A 15,491-nucleotide genomic window follows, 5' to 3' on the forward strand; every position below is an offset into this window, starting at 1 on the left:
AGAGGTGGGGAGCAGTGTAAGTGAATTCCAGTAGATGTCCTAAGTTGCAGTCTCCACCGCTCCACCATAAGGGTGGGCATTCACAAGTACTCTATCCAGTTTTTGCCATCCAAGATGCAGAGTGATGTGTCTCTCAAGATAAACTTAATTGTAAATGAATGATATTTGGCATTTATCATCAATGAAACTATTCTCTAGCCTGTAGTCTAAGGTCTCACAAAGGCACAGGAGGTATAAACTCAGCAGAAAAATTCTCATAGGTTTATTTGAGTAAGAGGATTTGTCTCCCACATGTTGACACGCAGCAGAAACAACCTGCTTCTCAGGTCCTGAGAACCAGAAAATGGATCCTTATAGTAGATTTATTTATTAATTTCCAAAACTTGGATGCAACCAAGATGTCATTCAGTAGGTGAATGGAGAAACTGTGGTAGATCCAGACCATAGAATTTTATTCAGTGCTAAATATAAATGAGCTATCTAGATGACCATGAAAAAAGAGGAAATTTAAATCTATATTATTAAGTGAAGACAATCAGAAAAGGTTATGTACTTTATGATTACAACAATATGACATTCTAAAAAAGGCAAAACTATGGAGACAGTAAACAGATCCTTGGTTGTCAGGGTTTAGGTGGAGGTGGGGTTAGGTGTGGTGGGGTAGGGGATAAATAGGTGGAGTAAGAGGATTTTTAGGAAAGTGAAAATACTCTATATAGTACCATAGAAGAGACGTATGTCATTATACAATTTTCCGAGTTCACAGGATGTACAACCTCAGGAGTGCATCCAGTGTAAACTCTGGACTCTGGGTGATTATAATGTGTCAATCAATGTACGTTCACCATTGGAATAAATGTACTACCTCCCTGGTATGGAATGTAGACAAGGAAGGAGGGTGCATGAGTGGGGGCAGGGAGTATATGGGAAATCTCTGTACCTTCCTCTCAATTTTGCTGTGAACCTAAAAAGGCTCTAAAAAATTTGTCTTCATAATTTTATTTTTAATTTTAAGTACTTAGCTCAGATCTCTTTAGTATTTGAGATGTCTGACCACCAACTCATCACAATCCAGAGAATAAGCTCTACTAGCATCAATTTGGGAGAAAGAATTGAGAGAATTTTATGGGTAAGGAAACTGAGGCAGAGAATGGTTGAGTAATTTGTCCAGGGTCACAGAGCTAGTAACTGGAGGTATTTCCTTACCTGTAGAATGAGGATGATCATAATCTTTACCTCATAGGGATACTGTGAGGATTAAATGATGTTTGGAACAGTGTCTTACACACGGTAAATACTGCTTTATCAATTATTATCAATTCTTCCCAAACCAGGGGAGCCATTTTGTGGGAGGAATTAGCACACTAGAATATGATTCTCAGAAAAACACAAGGACTCTAGTATCAAAAGAAACCTCATTCATGTTCAAGAAAAATGCTAAACTAAACTTAATTAACAGGCATGTAGAATGTAAAATTTAAACAACAGCATACTTAAAGCTAAATAAATTTATCAAGAGAGAAATTGGCCTATGATCTTTACAGTAAGATAACATAATGAAAAATTTAATTTGGAAATAAAGAGACATTAACAGCATAACTTACAGGTGAATTCAACTCAATCACTTTGAATACCTATGATATGCATATTATGTAATACTGTATTACCTAGTAGAGTTTCAAGAAATGATGATGATCTGTTGCTGGATGCTGGTTTCTTACCATGAAAAAATGTCCACTCTCAGGGAAAAATATATATATGTAGATAAAAGTGGCCCAGGGAATTGGTTCAATCTATCCTCTACCCTTCAAGGGAGTATTTGCTTAGAGGAAGTCTATGATCAAAAGAATTCAAAAGACTTGCCCAATGAGTAAATAGCAACAACCCTTCAAGGAGTTAAGAGCTATTCATTCCATCCCTGCTGTGATGGAGGGTGTTCTGTGATCTCTGCTGCCATGGTAGATTCAGAGTCGACTCATCTCCAAAATGGCCTTAATAATATATGCTTAACTTGTCTCACAAAAGATGATAAGTTAATTAGTATTTGTAAATTATCCTGAGATAAACAGATTACGTTAATAATACTTTGCAATCCCATAACACCTTTTATCGAAGAAGCTCAAGCCTTATAAACTACTACACTGACAACAGACTCTGTTTGTCATGATTTTTATTCATGGGAAACATGAGCAAAAGTTTTAAAATTTGAGCAGGCCACAAGAAAATCAGCAATAAGTCTCTGAATTTAAGCTCTATCTCCTATCATACACTATTCTAAACATAAGCCAGTAGTTTGAATTATAGTCTTGTATTAATTTAGACATTTGTAGTAAAAATAAATTCATGGCCAGGCACAGTGGCATACGCCTGTACTCCCAGCTATTCAGGAGACTAAAGCAGGAGACTCCTGAGTTCAAAGTCAGCGTCAGCAACTTAGTGAGGCCCCAAGCAACTCAGCGAGACCCTGTTTCTAAATAAAATATTTAAAAGGGCTGGGGAAGTGACTCAATATTTAAGCATCCCTAGGTTCAATCCCTGGAACCCCCCCCCCAAAAAAAGAAAAACTCATGCATCCCAGTTCACTGAACATTCCGTATCTTTTAGTGACAATTAACATTGGATATTTTTCAAAGTGTTCAATATTCACAACATTGAAAATTCTGATTCAGGGCTGGGGATGTGGCTCAAGCGGAAACACGCTCACCTTGCATGTGCGTGTGAAGTGCTGGGTTGGATCCTCAGCACCACATGAAATAAAATAAAGATGTTGTGTCCACCGAAAACTGAAAAATAAAAATATTTAAATTTTAATGTAAAATTTTAATTAAAATTAAATTATTAAATTTTTTATTAAAATTAAACTTTTAATATAAAATATAAATTTTAATACTTAAAATAAAAATATTAAAAATTCTTTCTCTTTAAAAAAAAAAGGAAGAAAATTCTGATTCAGGAAACAAATTACTATTTAAAAACTAAGCCTGTCATCAATCAAGCACTCAATTTGTACCATTGTCAGTGATAGAGACCTGACCCTGTTGACATGTCCATTTTATTATAATAATATAATTAACATTTGCAAAATGTCTGTGCCCTTCAGACTGTCTTATAGACATTCATTATTGGAGCTGCTCATTATTGGAGTCTTCATTTGAGACTGTTCAATGCTATTATTTTCATTTGTCCCCCAGGGCAATGAAGCCCAAGAAGAGTGGCTAACTTCCCAAGGACATCAAGGCAAAGAAGAAAGAGCCTGCTTCCCTATGGAACTCATCTCAGATCTGCATACTGTGATTATGGGGCTCCTAGGTAGTGATGGAAACACCCCTCTACTTCATGTATTTCCTTCCCTACAGATCTACAGGAAGTTCATGTCTCCAAATAATGCATAATATTTTGAATACATAAGTTTGAACTAAAAGGCAATAAGCAATATTTTTAAGGCAGGGAAGTGAATAATTTGGAAACTCAGAAGCTAACTGAATTGATGTTCTGCTCCTGGACCAAACCAAAAAAAAAAAAAAATTGTGATTCAAATAATTCTCTACCAATACCACATACTCGTGAATTTCAGTGCGACTGACAAGCAAATTACTATAGGATTTCTATTATTCCATCTTTTCAATATTTTTTTAAATCAATTCAAAAACTCCCACTATCAAAAGATCACTATATGCTGAGAGTCTCTGATTCTAACAACACTCAATAAAGAGTGAATAACAGAGATACTTCATATGCATTTGCAGGACAAAAGCGGTAGACATTTCTCATTTGAATTATCAATTTTTGTTAGATGGGAGGGGGGAATCTATTCCAGAGGTCAAAAACATGTACCTTTATACCTTTTGGAAAAGAACTGATGATTTTCTTTTCTGTGATCTATGAAGCTGTGATTTAGTATTACTAACCCTTGGAGGCTATGATTTAGTGTCACTCCACCTGGCACCTTTTTTACATATAAAAAATATGCTTGGGGCACCTTGCCACCCACTAGATACTATTAAAAATAGCCCAGTTAGGGAAAACAACAATTAGGATGCGAGATATATTTTATTACAGATCGGCATAGGAGAGATCGAAATGACCACTGAATCCTATAAAAGGCCACTGGAGCCACCCTCTGTGGAAGGTGGATTCTAGCTTTGCTCCTCTCTGGGAAAGGGTCGCTGGGCTGTGCAGTCGCCATGTCTTTCCGATTGTCTAGTGGATCCAGGCGGTCCTGCTCGCAAGCTGGTTCTGTCAGGCTGTCCCGTGGAGAGGCAAGCTTTGTGGCTGACTATGTGTGTGTTGGGTCCTCGGGAGCAGGAAGCAGCTTTTCTGGTACGCTTGGGGGCGTTTCTCCTGGAGGAAGCTTCTGCAACGGTGGTGGAGGGTCTGGAAGCCACGTTAGCACTGGTTTTCTTGGAAATGAGTACAGCCTTCTCTCTGGGAATGAGAAGGTAACCATGCAGAACCTCAACGACCGCCTGGCCTCTTACCTGGACCACGTGCACGCCCTGGAGCAGGCGAACGCAGACCTAGAGCAGAAGATCGAGAGCTGGTATGAGAAGTATGGGCCTGGCTGTTGTCGGGGACTTGATCATGACTGCAGCAGATATTTGTCAGTCATTAAAGACCTCAAAAAGCAGGTAAGAAATATGAATTTGCATACTTTCCTTAAAGACTTCCAGGGGGCATAACTTAAAGTAAAGGAAACAGAAACCATGCTTTAAAAATTTATGGGAGCCGAGCGCTGGGGGCACGCCTGTAATCCCAGCAGCTAGAAAGGCTGAGATAGGAGGATCACAAGCTCAAAGCCAGCCTCAGCAAAAGCTAGGCAAAAGCGAGATGCTAAGCAACTCAGTGAGACCCTGTCTCTAAATAAAATACAAAACAGGGCTGGGGATGTGGCTCAGGGGTCAAGTGCCCCTGAGTTCAATCCCTGATACCCCTCCTCAAAAAAAGAAAAAAAAAAAAATATATATATATATATATATATATATGATGTAGAATTTGTTAATTGTGTATTCCAAGTCCTAAAAGCAGTGTCCAACAATGAAAATTTATAGAATTAAAATAATGAAAGAGCAATAGTATTGAAATAGAGTAATCACTGTCATTTTTTATATTTAACTCATGCCTTTACCAACAGTAATAAAAACTGTTCGTGTGGCTCTTACGCTCTGGATATTTATTATCTAAAGAAAATTCAGATTTCTATAATATAGAAAAAAAGTGATGCTAAAATGGATGCTTAACAGGTTAAGAAGTTATTGAATCTCACCGAAATCTGGAGGGTTCTTTGAGTTTTGGTTCTTAACATTCTGCACATTCTACCCATTTAGATTGTTTCTGTGACCACAAGTAATGCCAGCATCATTATACAAAATGACAATGCCAGGCTGACTGCTGATGACTTCAGACTGAAGTAGGTGATAATGATTAATTTTTTTTTTTTTTTTTGTAAAGGTAAAAACACTAAAATTGAGGCCAGGCAGCACAGCTCTAGAGGCTGAGGCAGGAGGATTGCAAGTTCAAAGTCAGCCTCAGCAAGGCCCTAAGCAACTCAGTGAGACCCTGTCTCTAAATAAAAAATAAAAAGGGTTGAGGATGTGGTTCAGTGGTTAAGCACCCCTGGGTTCAATCCCCGGTACCAGGAAAAAAAAATACTAAAATTATATTAAAGAACGCATGAGCATGCAAGCACCACACTCACTGGGAATTGAACCCAGAACCTCACACATGCTAGACAAGCTCTCTACCACTGAGCTACATCCCCAACCCTCTTACTGATTATTTAAATGTCTTATTTGAGTGTTTTACAGTGCTGGGGGTTGAACCCATGGCTTCACCTATGCTAAGCAAATACTCTACCACTGAACTATATCCCCAACCCCTCTTTTGTTTTTAAAACCTAAATGTCTTAATATTAAAACATTGACAGACACACTAGATCAGTAAAGAAACTAAATTAAATATGCCCTTATAAAAAGAACCTTAAATATGCCCTTATAAAGAGAACTACCATAATGTTTTAAATCTAGCAATATTTTGTTCAACTAACACATTGGATGACAAAAAAATTAACCCTGAAGAAATAACACCTCCAAAATGATATTCATACATCAGTAGTTCTCTTAAAGTATTTTAACAGTTTGCTCTTGCAAAAAGCTTCAGAAGTGTGTACAGAACCTCACATCTTTGGGCACATGAAGTGTCTTCACAAGTTGCATTTGGCACCTGCCTAGGGTTACAATTCTCAAACACCTTCATGAACTTTAAGGTATGAAAACGAGCTTGCCCTGCACCAGAGTGTTGAGGCGGACACCAACGGTCTCCGCAGAGTGTTGGAGGAGCTGGCCCTGAACACAACAGACCTGGAGATTCAGTGTGAGACCCTGGGTGAGGAACTGACATACCTCCAAAAAACTCATGAGGAGGTAAGGAAGCCTGCAGAGCTGCTATGTACAGTCCACTCTTCATTTCAAAGCAGGGTTTGGAAACCAGTCAAAATCCTCCCTCAGATATTAATATTGACCCCTTTCTAGGAAATGGGAGTCCTGCAACATGCATCAGGAGGCAACGTGAATGTGGAGGTGAACGCAGCCCCAGGAGTGGACCTAACTGTTATGCTGAACAACATGAGGGCTGAGTATGAGGAACTGGCTGAACAGAACCGCAAAGACATCGAGGCTTGGTTTAATGAGAAGGTACAGCTATGGCAGGTTACCTGCGAAGGGCTTATTCAGTGAACAATCAAGCTAGCCACTAACCCTTCTAACAATTCCTCTTCAGAGTGCATCATTGCAACAGCAGATTTCAGATGATGCAGGAGCAACCACAGCAGCTAGAAATGAGCTGACAGAACTGAAGCGCAACCTACAAACCCTGGAAATAGAACTTCAGTCCCTTACGGCTATGGTATGTAGGAATTGCCATTAAATTGAATATGTTTGTGTGTAAGCCCATTTTTCCATTGCTCTCACAACATACCTGAGGCTGGTGCTTTATAAAGAAAAGAGGCTCACTTAGCTCACGGTTTTTAGAGGCTGAAAGTCTAAACAGCACCTGCTGTGACACACCATGGTCAATGTCATCATGGAATGAGTGCATGTGAAAGGGAGAGATCACAGGCCAAGTTCATTCTTTTATCACAACCCTCTCATGAGAACCAAATAGGGTTCCATGGGAACTATATCAGTATCTCCTGAGAGCAGCACCTTCGATGACCTAATTACTTGCCAATAAGCTCCACCTCTTAAAGGTCCACCCCCTCTTAACATCTCTGCACTGGGACTAAGCTTCCAACACACAAATGCTTGGGGGACACAGTTAAACCATATTCAAACCATAGAAGTGTGTGTGTGTGTGTGTGTGTGTGTGCATAGGTACAAGAAAACACATATATAAAAATATGAATCTATACCACAAGTACAGTGTATCTAAGTACATATAATTAAAAATACAAGTTTATGAAAATAACATTACTTCTGACCCATCCACCCCAAAACCTGAAAAAAAGGCTTTTTCCAATGGAGAAGAAATCTTTTCTAACCAATTTCAATTTTCAGCTGAAAAGACTTAGATCTCTTGTGCCAACATTTCTTTCCACCTTGAGAATGCTTAAAATAGGAGCATGCCCTTTGCTTTTACACAGTCCAGCCTGACTTCATTCCTCTTTCAGAAACATTCCTATGAATGCTCCCTGGATGAGACAGAAGGAAACTACTGCGTTCAGCTCCAGCAGATCCAGGATCAGATTGGGGCAATGGAGGAGCAGCTACAGCAGATTCGAACGGAAACGGAAGGCCAGAAGCTGGAGCATGAACGGCTTCTTGATCTCAAAGTATTTTTGGAGAAAGAAATTGAGACATATTGCAACTTACTAGATGGAGAAGAAAGGTAAATATGAATGGTGGGGGGAAAATGAATCTCACAGGAACCGTATTTTTTTCCTGGAGAAATATTGCCATATTGCATCCTGGAATTTCCCGTGCTGAAGATCATGCCCATTCATACACATGCAGTCTCCCTCATGGACACTGCCGCATCCAAGCGAAATTAAAACAGACAGAAGTCTGAAAATCAAAATTCTTAGTATGTCAAGTCTTTGTTATGTATGGTAAGATAAAGAACAATTAAATATGAAATATTTAACAATTACAATATTCCAATCTGAGGGGGAAATTCTACAGAAATTGCTTTCTGTAATTTAGTGTTTGAGCATATTTCTTATAATAAGTAGCTCACTCTATATTATTGTTACATCACTCTATAAAAGCAGAGCAATGATGATTAGGAAAATCTAGCTGGAGAGGCACCAAAGCTCATCGTCCAAGAGCAAAACAGCTTTAGAATTACAGCCTTGGTTGAGAATCACATACTAGGTAAATTTGAGCATGTGGTTGAACCTCTTTAAATCACAATTTCCTCATTGATAAAACTGTGATAACACCAAAACCATACTTTTTATTTTTATTTTTTTTTATTTATCTTTTTTTTTCCCCTTTGGTACTAGAGACCGAACCCAGGGACACTGTACCACTGAGCTATATACACAGCCCTTTTTATTTTGAGACAAGGTCTCACTAAGTTGCTTAGAGAATCACTAAATTCCTGAGGCTGACCTCAAACTTGCCATCCTCCTGCCTCAACCTCCCGAGTTGCTGGGATTAACAGGCTTGTACCACCATGCCCAGCTCAAAACCATACTGTTGCCTATCCTTAGCCATAGCACCTCAGTCTGCTGTGTAAAGTGCTTCTGACAATGGCTTATACACAAAAAAGTACTTGGTAATCAATGCTTGCCCATGGACACACCCATGAGTAGGTAACGTATGTACTCTGGAAGGCCAGGGTGAGCCCTCTTCAGCTTATTCTCACAAGAACCCAACAGTGATGGCTCCCTTCTCAGAACAAAGTCCTTTCACACCATTCATTTTTCACTTAACAGCACCTTTCATGAAATGCTACAAATTTTTACATGAATATGCTTTATTTCCTGCCATGCAAACCGCTTTTCTTAGCCCCATTGCACCTCGACTTCCCCTTGTACACAGGAGGCGCTCCAAACATGCTTGTTAGCCAGGTGGATGAAAAGTCATAGTGAGACTCAGAGTCCCCACGTTGTGAGTTGAAAAAGATAATGTCTGGTCAGGAGGAAATTTCTGCTCATCAACATCCACGTACTCTCTTTTTTCACTATGTCAAAAAAATTAATGTCCTTAAACATAAGAAAAATTTACATCTTATTGAAACCAGAACTCCAGAACTTTTGTTCCCAATTCCCTATTACTTATGATCTCCCTCTTGAAAGAAAAAAATGCACTAACTTATTCTTATCTTCACAGAAGGAGCACACCCACGTGTTACAAAGCAAAAGGGTGCAGACCTGGGAATGAAATCAAAGGTACAGAAGGCTTTTTCCTTGATGTAATTCTTTAAAATTTCTTCTGTTTTATAACATAAATCACTTATTTGTGAACCAAATAAAATTTATGTTTAAGTTCCGTTCTAGTGAATGAAGAGATGAGGAGTCATTATGATCATTCTTAATATTTGCATTTTATATCCTTGTGGAACAGATGTGGTCAAATTATGAAATTACTGGATGAGGACTGAATCCCTCAATATCTTCCTTACCTTGAACATATTCTTTTTCATTGTTTCAATGCTTTGATAAACAATTACTTTGTTTATTATTAATTTTATTAAAAAAATTAATGTCCTTTTAAGCCACAAAAAAATAGGACAAGTCAGTATTTAAAAGAAGGCATTACTTTCTCTGTGCCTATACCTGCCTGTTACTAGGTGGTTTTTAATCCATATTTCCTTTATGCATCTAGATACCCATTGCTCTAAAAATCAGTGGTTAATATAAGAAAGATAGTTTCAAATCTTGGTAAATATAGACTTTAAACATAGTATCTCAATTTTCTGCAAATTTGCAAAAAACAACTTTGGAGGAAGAGGGGCCAGTGCTAGGGGTTGAACCCAGGGCCTCCCACATGCTAAGCAAGCATTCTACCACTGAGCTACACCCCATCTCTGCAAAACCCCAAATTTAGAAAGCATACCTGTTATGACTACTTTTCAACCTGCTGAAAATGATCGCTGAACTTTGATTTTCCTTTAGACTCAAAAGAAGAAGTGTTTGTCAAAACGGTGGTTGAAGAACTCGATCAACTTGGCAATGTCGTTTCACTGAGAGTCCACTCCATAGAAGAAAAATCTTCTAAGATAAGCAACATTACAATGGAGCAACGAGTACCTTCTAAAGCATCATAATGAGAAAAAAAAAATCATTTAAGAAAATTGCTGCCTTAGCAAAATTCCATGGGCCAAATGGAAATTTTCACTTCTTAAAAATAAAAGGACTGAAATTTGGGTTCCTTCTCCTACTTTTCTCATGTTTTTTTCATGTCACCCTTTTTTAAAAGAAGGGAAAAATCTTGCTCTGTCCCTAGTTTCATTTTGATTTGGAGGAACATTTCATTAAAATATTTTTCCTTTGCAAGGTTGTGGATTTTTTTGGTTTGGGTTTTTTTGTTTTGTTTTGTTTTTTGTTGTTGTTTTTTTTTTTTTTTTTTTTTTTTTGTATCAGGGATTGAACCCAGGGATGCTTAACCACTGAGCCACATCCCCAGCCTTTTTTATATTTTAATTAGAGACAGGTTCACACTCAGTTGCTTAGGGCCTCACTAAGTTGCTGAGGCTGGCTTTGAACTCATGATCCTCCTGCCTCAGCCTCCAAGCCACTAGGATTATAGGTGTGCACCACCATACCCACCGCAAGTTGTTTGTTTTTTAAGAAATATGCTTCTTTTTAATTTTCACATGACAATACTAAAGACATGCTAATGAAATCATGTTCTTCACTTCACAGTCACATTTGCCTCAAAAAAATAACAGGATAAATGGCAAAGATCACAGCCCTAATCTCTGGTCCCAGGTTAGAAATGCTTTTGATTGCAGAACTATAATGACAATATTTTATACTAAGTGTGCTTGAACTCATTTTACAATCATTAACCCATTTAATCTTTATAAAAGCTCATGTGTTAAATGTTTTATCTTCACTTTATATATATGAGGAAAGCGATATTCAACCAGTTTAAGGAATTTCCCTAGGAATTTCCCACGCAGGAATTTAAGGAAATTCCTATGCAGCTGATATGTGGTAGAGCTCAGTTTCAAATCCTGATCACCTTCTCCCCCGTGGTGACCAGAGTCCCACTGCACACAACAAAATCAGCATAATAATTCCACTGAAGCACATTCTGTTTTCACACTAAGATTCCATTGCCACCAAAGAGGGACCACAAACAGGCAGAATCTTGTGTGAATAATCATCAATGTCACACCCAGGAGCTTGGCTTCTAGTATAGTGGGTCTTCACTCTGCTTATATTCTTCTCCTCTCAGTCATTACCCACCTCCAGTCCCTCTGCCTGCACTTCCCTCCTCAGCCCTCACATTAACTCCTGGTCATTGGATGGCCCCATCCCTTGGGCTACAGTTTCCCTCATTATGTTTTATTACTCTTTCATTCTGGATATTAGGGCCACATAAGAACTCTATGTCCCAGAAAGGAGGACTAAAGTCACACCCTCACTCTCTCAAAACCCTTGGCTAACTTACCACCTTGCAAACACAGTGTTGGACGCTCTTTCTCTCGGGACTACCAGTACTAACACTAGTCACTCCTGCTTGCTCCCAATAGAGTTGCTTTTCTTTCCAAGAATCATTCAACTAACTTCCATTTTTCTGTGTTCACTTTTTTTCTACTAATACAGATAAACAGACATATCTATCTACATAAGATGGATTTATAGTTAATATAAGAATAAACTGTTACTCCAAAACACATGCTTTTAATAAGCAACCATTCTACTCAAAATGGAAAACATTTAGGTCCTCTCCTTGTTTCCAAATGGTCAACATTTGCAAAAAATAAAAACAAAAAAATATACACAGACACATGCATTTTAAAGATAAAAGACTGTCACCAATAGTTGACAAATCTCAAAATTCTTATTGGATATCTTTAATTGAGACCACCCATTGCGAAACTAAAGACAATATAAAAGGAAGTTCACATATAAATAAATCATAATGAAGGTACAATGCAACAAAGAGATCTTCAAAATCAGTCATATGGGGGAAAAAATCATTCCCTTCAAGTGAATGATAGTGAGAATACATACCAACTTCTCAACAGTGGACTGATATCTTCAACATTCTAAGAGGAATTCCAAATTGTCCATAAATTTGGGAAAAGTATTGACCATATTAATAACTAGAAACAGAGAAATTTAAGCTATATTAAATAGCATTACCTAACCAACAACCTGGAAACACTTTTAAAATTTTTGCCACAAATTATGCATTCCATTGTGGAATTGTTTCTAGTGTGGGACAATTTTTTCTAATGGGAACAATATTCCATATATAAGCCTTACGTGCTACCTACTACAGACATGAAATGAGTAAAGTCAAGGAACAAAAATAAAAGAGAATGAAAAAGAGTGAGGAAGGCATAAGGACCTATGTAACCACCAAGCATACAAATATACAAATTATGGGCATTTCAAAAGAAAGTAGTGAAAGAAAAAGATTTTTAAAAAATTATTTAAAGAAATGGGATCTGAAAACTCTCAAAATCTTGAGTGAGACATATGACCTACAGATTCATGGAATTCAAAGGACTCTAGGCAAGATCAATCTGGAGAAAAATACTCCAAGGCACACTGTAGTCAAATTGTCAAAAGTCAAAAAAGAAGAAAACAGCAAGAAATAAGAGATGTATCACCACATACAAGGGTACCCTAATAAGGCTGTCAGCAGACTTCACAATAGAAACTTTGCAAGACAAGAGGAAATTGAATGATGTATTCAAAGTGCTAAAGAAAGAAAGAAAGAAAAAACACTGTCAGCCATAAACACTATTCCCAGAAAAGCTGTAATTCAGAAATGAAGGAAAGATAAAGACATTCTCAGGCTAACAGAAGCTAAGCAGGATCATCATCTCTAGATCTGCCTTACAAATGGTAAAGAAGTTCTTCAAGTTGAAACAACAGGGTTCATTAACAACATGAAAATTAAAAACTCACTAATAGAGATACAAATTCAGAATATTATAATAGAGGTATATAAATATATATGTAATATGAAGCTTAAAAGACAAACCTATTAAAAATAACTGGCTGGGGCTGTAGCTCAGTGGCAGAGCACTTGCTTAACATGTGTGAAACACTGGGTTGGATCCTCAGCACCACATAAAAATAAACATAAAATAAAGGCATTCTGTCCATCTACAACCACAGAAAAATTTTAAAATAACTATAGCTACAATAATTTGTTAATGGATATGCAACATAAAAATGCAAATTTTGATATCAAAAACATCAAATGGGGGCCAGTTAGGATGTAGAGCTTTGTATGTGATCAAAGTTAAGCTGTTTGTTATTAATATAAAATACTCTGCTATAATAATAAGATGTTCTATGTAAATCTCATGGAAACCACAAAGTTAAACCAATAGTAGATACACAAAAGATAGAAAAGAATCAAAACATACCACTAAATAAAGCCAACAAATCACAAAGTAGTACAGCAAGAGAAAAAAAAAAAAACAAAGTATCTACTAAAAAAAAATTACCTATAAATGGATTAAATCCTCTAATCAAAAGATACAGAGTGAGTGAGTGGATTTTAAAAATAAGGCCCAAAGCATATGCTCTCTATAAGATACTCACTTCATCTTTAATGATTCATATAGACTGAAGTGAAGGGATAGGAAAAGATATTCCATATTCTATACAAATGGAACCAAAAAGAGTAAGGGATGCTATATCAGGCAAAATGGACTTTAAATCAAAAATAATGAAAGGAAATGTATAAGGTCATTATCTCATTATAAATTTATTAAGAAGATATAACAATTGTGAATATATATGCACTCAACATTGAACACCTAAGTATATAAAACAAATATTTATAGATCTAAAAAGAAAAAAAGATAGTAATACTATCACAGTAGCTGTTGTGGTTTGGGGCATGAGGTGTCCCTCAAAAGCTCCTGTGGTGATGCAGGAATGTTTGGGTGTAAAACCACTGGGTTATGAGAGCTATAACCTCATCCACCCATGAATGGACTAACAAGATGGTAACTGTAGGCCAGGGGGTGGAGCTAGAGCTGGGTCACAGGGAGCATGTCCAAGAAGGGTCCATCTTCCCCTGTGGCCCCTTCCCCCGCCCCATCTTTCTCTCTCTCTCTCTCTCTCTCTCTCTCTCTCTCTCTCTCCCTCTCTCTGATTCCTGGCCACCATGAGCTTTCCTCTACCATACCCTCTCACCATGATGTTCTGTCTCACCTTGGCCCCAGAATAATGGACTCAGCCAACCATGGGTTAACCCTCTGAAACCATGAGCCACAACAAACTTCTTCTTCTCCAAGTTGTTCTTGTCAGGTATTTTGGTGACAGTGATGAAAAGCCAACTCACACAGAAGAAGATTTCCATATTCCACTTTTGACAATGGATAGATCATCCAGACAGAAAATCCATAAGGAAACATTGAGATTACACTGTACTTTAGACCAATTGGACCTAATGGACACATACAAAGCATTACAACAAAAGCGGAACACCCAAGCTTCTCAAGCACACAAAGAACATTCTCCAGGATAGAGAATGTGTTAGGCCACCAAACAAATAAATTTAAAAAGGGTTGAAATGATAACAAGTCTCTTTTCTGATCACAATGATAGGAAACCAGAAATAGATAACAAGAACTTTGGAAAATTCACAAATACATGAAAATTAAAGAACATGCATCTGAATAATCAAGGGATTGAAGAAACATTTTGAAGATCTTAAAATAAATGGAAATGGAAGCACAGCATAACAAAACATGGGACGTGATTTTTAAATTTTTAAATTTTTTTTGGTAAGTTATAAATTTTTTTAAATTTTTATTGGTAAGTTATAATTATATATATTAGTGGGGTTCATTGTTACATATTCATACATGTGTACAATCTCATTTTTTCAGTTTTGTTCTGTAGTACCTCCCTTAGGTCTCCCATCTTCTCCATTTCACAGTTAAAAAACAGCCTTAAACTGTAGCAGTATAAGCCTTTCTGAGAGGGAAGTTTATAGAAATAAAGGCCAACATTAAAGAAGAAAGGTTTCAAATAAACAGCCTACCTTTATATCTCAAGGAGCTAGAAAAAGAAGAATAAAGTAAGCCCAAAGTTAATAGGAGAAGATAACCAATAACAGGGCAGAAATAAATTAAATAGAGATAAAAATTAAAAATATCAATGAAGCAAAAAGTAGGTTTTTTTGAAAAGGTAAACAAAATTGACTAACTCTAGTTAGGGGGGAGAGAGAGAGAGAGAGAGAGAGAGAGAAATACTTAAATAAAATCAGAAAAGAAAGGGGAGATATAAATGATACCACAGAAGTACAAAGAATCATAAATATTTATATGGATAGATAAACAAATAC

At 37.2% G+C, this 15,491-nt stretch overlaps 1 protein-coding gene across 1 annotated transcript; it reads left to right on the plus strand.

Annotated features, from left to right (window-relative positions):
• The first annotated feature begins 4,116 nt into the window (after positions 1-4,116).
• On the plus strand, positions 4,117-10,492 carry Krt26 (keratin 26). Its single transcript, XM_015495841.2, has 8 exons — positions 4,117-4,628; positions 5,325-5,407; positions 6,263-6,419; positions 6,528-6,689; positions 6,775-6,900; positions 7,664-7,881; positions 9,330-9,388; positions 10,115-10,492. The coding sequence occupies exons 1-8, from the start codon at positions 4,185-4,187 to the stop codon at positions 10,264-10,266; spliced, it is 1,401 nt and encodes a 466-aa protein (XP_015351327.1). The 5' UTR covers positions 4,117-4,184; the 3' UTR covers positions 10,267-10,492.
• Positions 10,493-15,491: the final 4,999 nt, after the last annotated feature.

This window comes from Marmota marmota, unplaced genomic scaffold (assembly GCF_001458135.2).
Source record: "Marmota marmota marmota unplaced genomic scaffold, marMar, whole genome shotgun sequence".
Taxonomy (NCBI): Eukaryota; Metazoa; Chordata; class Mammalia; order Rodentia; family Sciuridae; genus Marmota; species Marmota marmota.

Excerpts from the sequence above, each read along its gene's own strand:
- Krt26 (XM_015495841.2), top strand. The coding sequence starts at position 4,185 with ATGTCTTTCCGATTGTCTAGTGGATCCAGGCGGTCCTGCTCGCAAGCT. Across the intron at positions 6,690-6,774 it reads AGGCTTGGTTTAATGAGAAG|AGTGCATCATTGCAACAGCA; the intron begins GTACAGCTATGG and ends ATTCCTCTTCAG. Across the intron at positions 6,901-7,663 it reads TTCAGTCCCTTACGGCTATG|AAACATTCCTATGAATGCTC; the intron begins GTATGTAGGAAT and ends TTCCTCTTTCAG.